The sequence below is a fragment of the Arachis ipaensis genome, chromosome B09 (assembly GCF_000816755.2).
Source record: "Arachis ipaensis cultivar K30076 chromosome B09, Araip1.1, whole genome shotgun sequence".
Taxonomy (NCBI): domain Eukaryota; kingdom Viridiplantae; phylum Streptophyta; class Magnoliopsida; order Fabales; family Fabaceae; genus Arachis; species Arachis ipaensis.
Window position 1 is genome coordinate 72,545,359 of NC_029793.2, and position 9,904 is coordinate 72,555,262.

Genomic DNA, 9,904 nt, shown 5'->3' on the forward strand with positions numbered 1-9,904 from the left:
AAGAGTTTTATTGCATTTTACTTATTTGATGTTTTAGTTTAGATATTATTTTTCCCTCGCCATTAACATTATATTGTTGTAAGAGGGGTAGGAATCCTGTTTTTTAATGAAATGCATGTATGTATAATTGTAAGTACTTGTATAAGAAGTCTCGTGTGTGTGTGTGTGTGTGTGTGTGTGTGTGTGTGTGTGTGTGTGTGTGTGTGTGTGTGTGTGTGTGTGTGTGTGTGTGTGTGTGTGTGTTCCTGTTTTTTAATGAAATGCATGTATGTATAATTGTAAGTACTTGTATAAGAAGTCTCGTGTGTGTGTGTGTGCGCGCGCGCGCGCGCGTGCGCGTGCGCGTGCGCGTGCGCGTGCGTGTGCGTGTGCGTGTGTGTGTGTGTGAGAGTAATGTGATTAAGTTTTGGTTATAAATGCATGTTTGTTTTAAAAAAGTATCTTCGGTTTTTCAAAGAAATCAACGATACGGTTTCGAGTCAAAGGCTCCAATTTTATTATTAAGTATATGTAGTCGTCGTAAAGCATCTTGCTATCAGAGTGGCGCAGCTGGAAGCATGACATTCTGATAGTGACAGTATTACAGTAACTACTTCTTGGAAGTGTGACAATGGCACATTCAAATCTGGTTATGAAAAATATTTGAAAAAAATGCTTCATGAAAAGATCCCTGGATGTAATCTTAAGGTACAATTTTTTATATAATACTTGTTTTTTCGTTTATAATTGTATAATTGTATTATAATTGTATAGTTTGTTAATTAGATGTTCTTATTCTATTTACTATTAGCCTAAACAAACTATTGTTTTGTATATATCGATGTTACTAACTTACTGCATCATGTTATGGTTAATAGGGTAACTAGTGACTGCTACTGTATCATGGGGCAGATTTTTTGGTATTGGTAGATTAATTAATGTCTACATTTTGGGTCTGACAACATAGTAGCTAGAGTTTGCCCTGCAATGGTTTCTACAGAAACTTTAAAATTTTAGCATAATCTGATCGACATGGTGTTCCAACTTTAACAGGAAAATTTTTGCCATTTCTAAAGAAATTGATTTAAATCTTGCTATTTTTGAATTTTTATGGATTATATTAGATTGTCGTTTTTAAGTTTTGAATACATGTATTTAGAAATGTTGAGATTTGTTTTGTATAAGTTCAATTATGAATTATGTGACGAATTATGTATTATGGAATTTTTAAAAATTTAGATAAGTATTTTGTGTTAATTTAATTGTGATAATTGTTATTAAAGATATTTTGGTAAATTTAATTGTGATCATGTTAATTTTAATTGAACATATTTGTTATTAGGGGTATTTTTATAAATTTATTATTAGAGATATTTTTGTAAATTCAAAAAAATTTCAATGTAAAAAAAGTAATAATATATTTATATTTAATTTTTTAAGAAAATTAAAATATTTGATATTAGGGGTATTTTTGGAAAAAATAAATATTTTTATCTAAAAATGATTATATTGAATTTATCTTGAAATATATTTATATGTAAATTTTTTTATGTATTTATTAAGTTTAGTCATTAATCTTTTAATTTGAATAAGTAAGGATAATTTTGATATATTATATAATATGACCAAAAAATTTAGATCCAACCAAACAAAAAATTATTCATTTTCAGGAATATTATACAAGATTCTAAAGTATTAGACTTTGTAAACCAAACATAGAAATGTTATATGTCAAATAATCTCATTCCTAGAGATATTGTATTCCTGAAATGATATTCTTAGGAATGAAAACTAATATTTGAACCAAACGCACCCTAAAAGAGTTACACTTTTCTGGGAGGTTGCTTCCTTTTTTGGTTTCCTAGGTTGCTTCCTTTTGCATGCCATTGTCTTTGGTTTTCTCAGGGGCTTATTTGGTTATCTTTCTCCTCCTTTATTTTTGTCAAAAATCTTTCAACAACTTCTTAAATATATCAAAGCTCAAAGCACCTCCAAAAAATATTGATTAAAACACAAACATCTCAATTAAAATAAAGAAATTACTAATTTTATTTAAAAAATAATGAAATAACAATTAAAGATACTCATACATCAATTGATCATTTCAATTTGTATTACTTACAAATTTTTTAACGCTCAAGTATTTTTTTTATCTATTGTTATATAAAATGATCAATAAAAATACGATTTGATGAACATTTCTTACTCAATAAACGTTAGTAGATAATAATAATAATATTATTATTATTCCCGCATGAGAGAACGAGAGAACAAGAGGGGGGGAACACTTGGGGGTAGGAATAGGGTTCTCCAATCACACATAAAGGATCCAAGGGTTTGAAATCGAGAAGAGTATCATCATTTGGAATATGAATCGTTCTCTGTGTTTGTGGATAATCTACTGGAGAATATATCGAAGAGGAAATTATATCACTTTTTCTGTTGGACGGGACAAATTAACGTATCTTTCCCCAAAATAGAAAAATAGAGTGATTTATCTATTTGCTTTTGTAAGATACATAACGAAAAGGGGCGCTCTGAAGGCTATTACGGAGATGAATCAGATGAGATGCGAGGTAAGTTAATATCCGTAGGATAAGCTAAATTTAAAAGGAAACTACAAGCGAGGGAATGAATGGTGCATGTGAGTCCAAGTGGTGAGCATGAGGGGGGCGTATCGAATTTGTTCGTGGGAAAGAGGTGGTTAACGCACAAAAGGAGGAAGGGACGAAGATGAGTGCGCAAGCCGCGAACCAACATGGGAGTGGGTGCGCGAAGAAGTATGAAGTGTCAATAGTGGGGGAGAATATGGAGTGGTTGGTGCGGAGTTTAGTAGGGAGCACATCAAAACCCTATGAAGTTTTATTAATGTTTGATATGGCGAAGCATGCAGACGAGACCTATACTTTCAAACTGGATAGATTGCTGCAATTTTTTCATAGGGTTTGGAAATGGGAAGAGTCTGAATGCTGTGATACTCGTAGAGTTTGGTTGGAATGCTATGGGGTGCCTTTATATGTTTGGTCACTAGAAACTTTTAAAACTATAGATAGACAATGAGAAAACGTGATTAGGTATGACGTAGCAACAGAGGCATGTTCATCTTTTAGAGTTGGATGGTTTCAAGTGGATATTTGCGTTTTTGACGTTATTAGAGATTAGGTCTATATCACTGTTGGAAATAGTGGTTTTGATGTTTTTGTGAAAAAGTTAGATATTGAGGTATGTGGTGAAGAAAGTATAGTGGGGAGCCAAGTTGAATGTACTGTGATTGGAAATTATGGTTTTTGTGCCAGTATCCTGACAAAGGGGGTGGTGCCATGGGATCCGGGGGCTGATCTGATGGACGTTGGGGCAAAGGTGATTATTGGCGAGGAGGATAGATTGGTAAATTAGGATGTGTTTTTGAATGATTCAAATTTTGTTTATTTAAATTTGAATAATGCAAATAGTATAACTGCTTCTGGTAGTTGTACCAAGGATACTGGAAAGGCAGATTATAGAGGATCTGAGTTGAATGATGAGGTAGGGTCTGAAAGAACGGTTACCCAGGAATTTGGGCCGTGTGAAGGTGGGGTCCTTTTTGGGGATACAAGGAGTGGGGGCTGTCATCATTTGGGCTTCCCTTATAACTGCCTACCTAAGTGTTGTTTGGCTGATGGGTGTGGTTTGGGCTTAGCTACAAGTGGCCCAACTATTAAAGGAAGGGAAGGTGGGCCTTGGGATGATAGGGGCATGCAGGGGGGTGAGTAGGATTAATGAAGGGGCTGAACTAGGTGGGAATTCGGTCCAACAGGCTCAAGGGTTACATAATGTGGACGGGGGGTTGATAGGAGAGAAGACGCGGGTCGGGTAGGAGGAGCTCGGGTCAGAGGGATATCGGGTGTGGGAGCCACACAGAACAAGGGGATTTGTTCTCTAGCATTGCGAGGCTGCCCAGCAACCCATGATGTCAGTGATGGCGTCGTGGAGAGGGTCGTGCTGCTTGAACAGGGACCTTGGGAGGCTGGGGATCGTCGTTCCATGGAGGCTATGGAGAGAAACGAACCCGTCTGTGGTGCTGCCGTTAATGGAGCACCTGTGGCGTCGTGGCAGACCACAATGTGACGACGAGGATGCAGGAACTGAGGGAACAGGGTAGTGAGGGAGAGGACCATCTCTCTTATGGGACTTGTTCACAGATCTTGCTAAGAGTGGAAGGGAATTAAAGAGCTTCGGACCCTGACTTATGGGCAGATGCAATGGAACAAGAAGTGGCCAATAGTGAAAGAAGGTTGGTGGCTGATGTTGGGTCAAACACAGAGGCTGAGCAATGAAATGGGGCTGATGAGGTGAGAGTAACGAAGGAAGAACAGATGAAGGAAAATGAGGATATTGGGCTTTGGCAGTGGAGTCGGGTGCTATTTTGTATGATGATGAAGAGGATATTATGGCTATTTTGCAAGCTCAGAATGAAGAAATAGCCGCGAAGAAAAAGATGGCAAAACAAAAAGATAAAGGAAGACGGAGTCGGCCTAAGAATCTCAATAAGTTAAGTAATATTATGGTCAAATGATTTTTAGCTGCTGGAATATTAGGGGGTTGAGGGGAGATGAAAATTTGAGCATGGTAAAATCTTTGAAGAAAAATAATAAATTAAATATGTTAGGTTTTCTTGAAACTAAGAGGGAGGTGATCACTAAATTTGAAGTTGCACGAATTTGGGGATATAGTTCTGTGGGATGGGAGTTTGTAGAGTCTACAGGCACTTCTGGGGGTCTGCTGTTAATGTGGGATGATGAAATTTTTAAATCTAGTAATTGCTATAAAGGGGAGAGATGGTTGTGCATTAAAAGAGTGTTGGCCAAAAACAATTTTAATTGTGCTTTTTGTTTGGTGTATGGGGTGCATGGGAGAGAGGAGAAGCGGTTAGTGTGGGAAGAGGTTAGCTATATTGTGGGTTTGTGTTAGGTTCCATTATGCTTTTTGGGGAATTTTAATGAGATATTGCAGGTCGACGATTGCAAAGGGGTGAGTAGTTTACCGTCATCTGCGGAAGAGTTTAAGAGTTGGGTACATGATATGCAGTTGGTGGACTTTTCTCTCAATGATAGGGAGTTCACATGGTTCAAGGGTCGATCTTGCAATCGGATTGATAGGGTTTTGATGAATTTCCTGATATTCGACTGAAAGGGGGACCCAAAGGGCTGCCAGATCACAACTCGCTGATTGTGGACTAGAGCAAGCGGGGGGCCATAACCTTTCAGAAGTTTGGATTCCTGGTTTACCCATGAGGGTTTTCTGAGGATGGTGAAAAATGAATGGAGAAATTTGGGAGATGCTCAGTTCACATGTAAGTTGAAGGCCATGACGGTACCTCTGCGACAATGGCACAAGGATAATTTTAGCAATATGGATAAGAGATTGATGATGTTTGAGGAGGAGATTAAGAGGCTTGACAATCTGGTTAGTGAGGGCATTTATAATGGCACGACGGAGGCTAGAAGGAAAGTGTTGGTGATCTTTTATGAGAAGTGGTTTGTTAGGAAGGAGATCCACTAGAAGCATATGTCTAGGTCTCAGCATGCTAAGAACATGGATAAGAATACTAGATACTTTCATACCATTGCCTTGGCTAGAAGAAGGAATAACAGAATTAACACTCTGAGGACACATGGACGGCTAGTGCGGAATTAGGCAAGAATAAAGGTTGTAATTAGAGGGTTCTATAAGGATCTGTATCAGTAGGAATATGCTCCAAGGATTGGTTTTTGAGACGGTTTGGTGAAGCAGATTGATGAAGATAAGACTTTAGCATTGGAGGTTATGCTGTCTGTGAAGGAAATTAGGAACGTAGTTTGGGACTGTGAATCTTCTAAGGCCCCAGGTAATGATGGGTACAATATGAACTTCATTTAACAATGCTAGAAGGAGAATGGGTAGGAGTTCACTGCAGTGGTGATGGGTTTTTCCAAAGTGCTAAGCTACCAACTGATGCCACTACAAGAAAATAGAATATTTGTAACAAAAAATTTGTATCAAATTTAAAATTGTTACAAATTATGATTTTTTGGTAACAATGATTAGTTATTGTTACAAAATAAGAATATTTTGTAACAACAAGAAAATTTGTTACAAAACATTTCAATATTTTTGTAACAACGTGATTTCTTTTGTTACAAATTATGTTGGCTTTCGTATCGAATTGTTGTTTTGTTGCAAAATATTATAATATTTTGTAACAAAAGATTATATTGTTGCAAAAATTCAAAATATTTTGTAACAAAAAATTAATTTATCACAAAATAAAATATTTTTGTAACAAGTTATTTATTTGTCACAAAATTCAAAAAAATTAATTTGTCACAAAATACAATATGCGAATGTCACGTGGGTAATGCTAGCGGTGCCAAGGAGATCAAGGACTGTTGGTCGATTAACAAGGTAGGGTGTGTGTATAAGGTGATTTCGGAGGTTCTGGTGAGAAGAATGAGATCAATTATGTCGGGATTCGTAGGAGACACACAGAGTGCTTTTGTGAAGAGTAGAAAAATTCATGATGGCGCCCTCATTGCCTATGAAACGGTACAATGGCTCAAGGCGTGAAGAAAGAAGGCGGCAATTATCAAGCTATATTTTCAGAAAGCATATGATAGAGTCAGATGGATTTTTGTGGATATTGTGCTACAGAAGATGGATTTTGGACAAAGATGGAGGAATTGGATTAAGGAGTGTGTCAGTACAGCCACCATGTCAGTCCTGGTTAATGGGTCACCATCCAAGCCGTTCAAAATGGAGAGGGGCCTAAGACAAGGTGATCCACTATCTCCTCTTTTGTTTGTTATTATGGTCGATGTATTGCATAGGATGTTGGCGGAAGCCGTAAGGAATGGTCGCATTGTTCCGTTACTGGTTGGGAGATATCATATTAAACTGTCACATCTTCAATTCGCGGATGATACTATTTTGTTTTGTCCTCTGGAGACAGAGACAATTGTGAATTATAATAGGCTATTGCATGGTTTTGAGCTGATGTCTGGTCATCAATTTTGATAAGTCAAATTTGATCTCGATAAATTGTGAGCAGGAGTGGGTGGTGCATGTGTGTGGCCTTCTGGGGTGTAAGCAAGCTGTATTACCTGTTAGATATCTCAGGATTTTTTTAGGAGAAAATCCGCGGTTGGTGAAGACTTGGAAACGGATCATAGATAAGGTGGAAGAGAAGCTCAGGTTATGGAAAGCGAATGTTCTAAACAAAGCAGGTAAGCTAGTGCTTATCAAATCGGTGCTGAATAGCCTACCGATCTATTACCTTAGTCTGTACCAGATGTCGAAGGCAGTCGTTGACAAGTTGATTACATTACAGAGGAGGTTTATGTGGTGTAAGGAGGATGGTAGCTATGTATACCTCTAGTTAAGTGGGAGGTGGTTCAGGCACCGAAAAAAGGCTGGGGGTGTGGGGGTTAGGGATGCAGAAATCATGAACACAGCACTTTTGTTTAAGTGGTGGCGGCGATTTTCAAAGGAGGATTGTCCTTTGTGGAAGAAGATTGTCTGTTCTTGTAACAATATGAACTCGAATGCGATGATAACAAATCAGACTGTACTGGTAACGGGGGACCCGTGGAAAGACATCTGTTAGTTGAATATAAAAGAACAACAGGTGAAAAATAATTATTAGTGGGATGGCAATGGAAGAAGAACTCTTTTTTGGAAAGATAACTGGGTTCAAGGTGGTCCTCTGAAAGCGAGTTTTCCAAGACTCTTATCTATTTCAAACCAACAAGGATCTGTGATAGGAGACTGTGGGTTTTGGGATGGGTTAGAGTGGATATGGAATTTCCATTGGAGGAGAGAGTTGTTTCAATGGGAGTTGGAACTTGTTCATCAACTTCATGATAGGTTAAGGCCAGTGAGGCTATCAACTGATAGAGAGGATAATGTTGTTTGGAAATTTGATACTAAAGGTGTTTTTTCTACTAACTCTTTTTGCAGGTGTTGCAATTAGAGACTCTTTTGGAAGAGGTTACAAGTTACAGTTTCACAAGTTCAATTTGGAGAGGGTTGGTACCTCCTAGAATTGAACTTTTTGGATGGTTTGTTCTAGTTGGTAGAGTGAATACTAAAGAGAGGTTGACTAGATTAGGCATTATTAATTAGAATGACAGTAAATGTGTGTTGTGTAAAAAGGAGATGGAATTTGTCCATCATTTATTTCTCTTTTGTGAGTTTACTTGGCAGGTGTGGTGCACATGGTTGAGGTGTTTTGATAGAGCTTGGACTATCCCTGGAACCGTTAAAGAATTTCTTGAGAGTTGGACTATCATGCCTCATAGAGAAGCGGAGCAGAAGATGTGGCTGATTGGGTTCTTTTCAGTAATTTGAAACATATAGTTGAAACGCAATGACAGAATTTTCAACAATAAAAAAGCAGGTGTTGAGATCATCCAAAGAAGGACATTTTTGAGTTACAAAGAGTGGACTGGTATTGATCCATTTGGTTGTTGATGGCAATGCCGAAGATGACAGGGGATTGATCTTTGGTGTTGGGTTTGACTTTTGTTGTGTTTGGATTGTTTGTTGCTCCACTTTAGTGTGTTGAGCTTTCTTTGTTTCAAAAAAAAATATTATTATTAATCAATTATATCAAATTTTTTTTTTGATAAATGAAAATATTCAATTTAATTTAGTCTTTGATAACTGAATCAAATTGGGCTTTGAATATACTTGTTTTCTTCATTGAATTGATGCCCACATCTTTTTGCGTGAATCCTATAGGCTGTGTGACTGACTGAGCATTTCAATTGCAACTTTATCGAATATGATCGACCGAAAAAAAAATCGAATATGTGACCCGCAACCACATGCAAATAGTATGGATTGACTAAAATGAAAAAGAGTATGGATTGACCACTGACGTGGCACGGTTTCCAGGCTCTGAAGAATTGGTCCACTACTAGGGTTGAGAGTATAGGGCATTTCCGTCAACACGGTCCAAAAAAATAACGACCATGCAAACCCCCAGAGTTTCTCTGTTCCTCGTAACTGACTCCCCAATTAACTAACAAAGCTTAATTACTGAGTCCACAACCTCTCACGGGTTGCCACGTGGCTAGAGTGATGCCTTTATATATAAACGAGGCAGTAACCTGATTCGCTAGTTTTACAGTTACCATCAAAACATATATTACATACATATACGTATACGTACATATATACGATACGATGGCGACCGTAGCTGCTACTCCTCCCGTTCCTACTACTACCAACAATAACACCGAAACCCACAAGAAGAACAGGATTCAGGTTTCCAACACAAAGAAACCTCTTTTCTTTTACGTTAATCTCGCTAAGGTACACAATTTCTTCTTTGGTTAATTACTTTCACTTTAATTAATTAATTACTTACTACTTAATTATTGAAATTTTACTTTTCTCATTTTGTTTTATATGCTATGATCGATGATGGGATGGGATAGGTGAGTCTGCTCGAAATAAGAAAAAAAAAAAAAAGAAACCAAACATTTACCCTTCAAGAGAATTGGGGCATATTCTAATTATAATTAATGGGTTGATTGATGTCGAACCACCTAAATTTTGTCTAGTGAACTCTTTTAATACATTATATATCAATTTATTTAAGATTTAATTTGTACGTATGGCTGTGCTCAAAACGGCTTGTATTTATATTCATTCGTATTTAAAAAATGTGTTAATACATAATAATTAAATGTGATTACTCACATAAAGATACTTTCACGTAAAAATGATATCTAAAATATTAACACATGTTATGTTAAATAATTTAATTAAATATGTCAAATCATCTAACAATTCTCAATTATTATTTTTACTTTAAAACATCTCCATGTGAATAGTCACCATTAATTTTTTGTTAGTTTAAAATAATTAAGTATATATATACTATGTGCATACTAAAAATTAT

The 9,904-nt window shown here is 36.8% G+C and overlaps 1 protein-coding gene across 1 annotated transcript in view; it reads left to right on the forward strand.

The window, feature by feature from the left end:
• Positions 9,115 to 9,904, forward strand: part of LOC107616959 (uncharacterized protein At2g34160-like) — a 2,325-nt gene continuing 1,535 nt past the window's right edge. Inside the window, exon 1 of the mRNA XM_016318817.2 lies at positions 9,115 to 9,312. Coding sequence (XP_016174303.1) covers positions 9,184 to 9,312 — 129 coding nt within the window. The 5' untranslated portion in view covers positions 9,115 to 9,183. The remainder of the gene's footprint in view (positions 9,313 to 9,904) is intronic.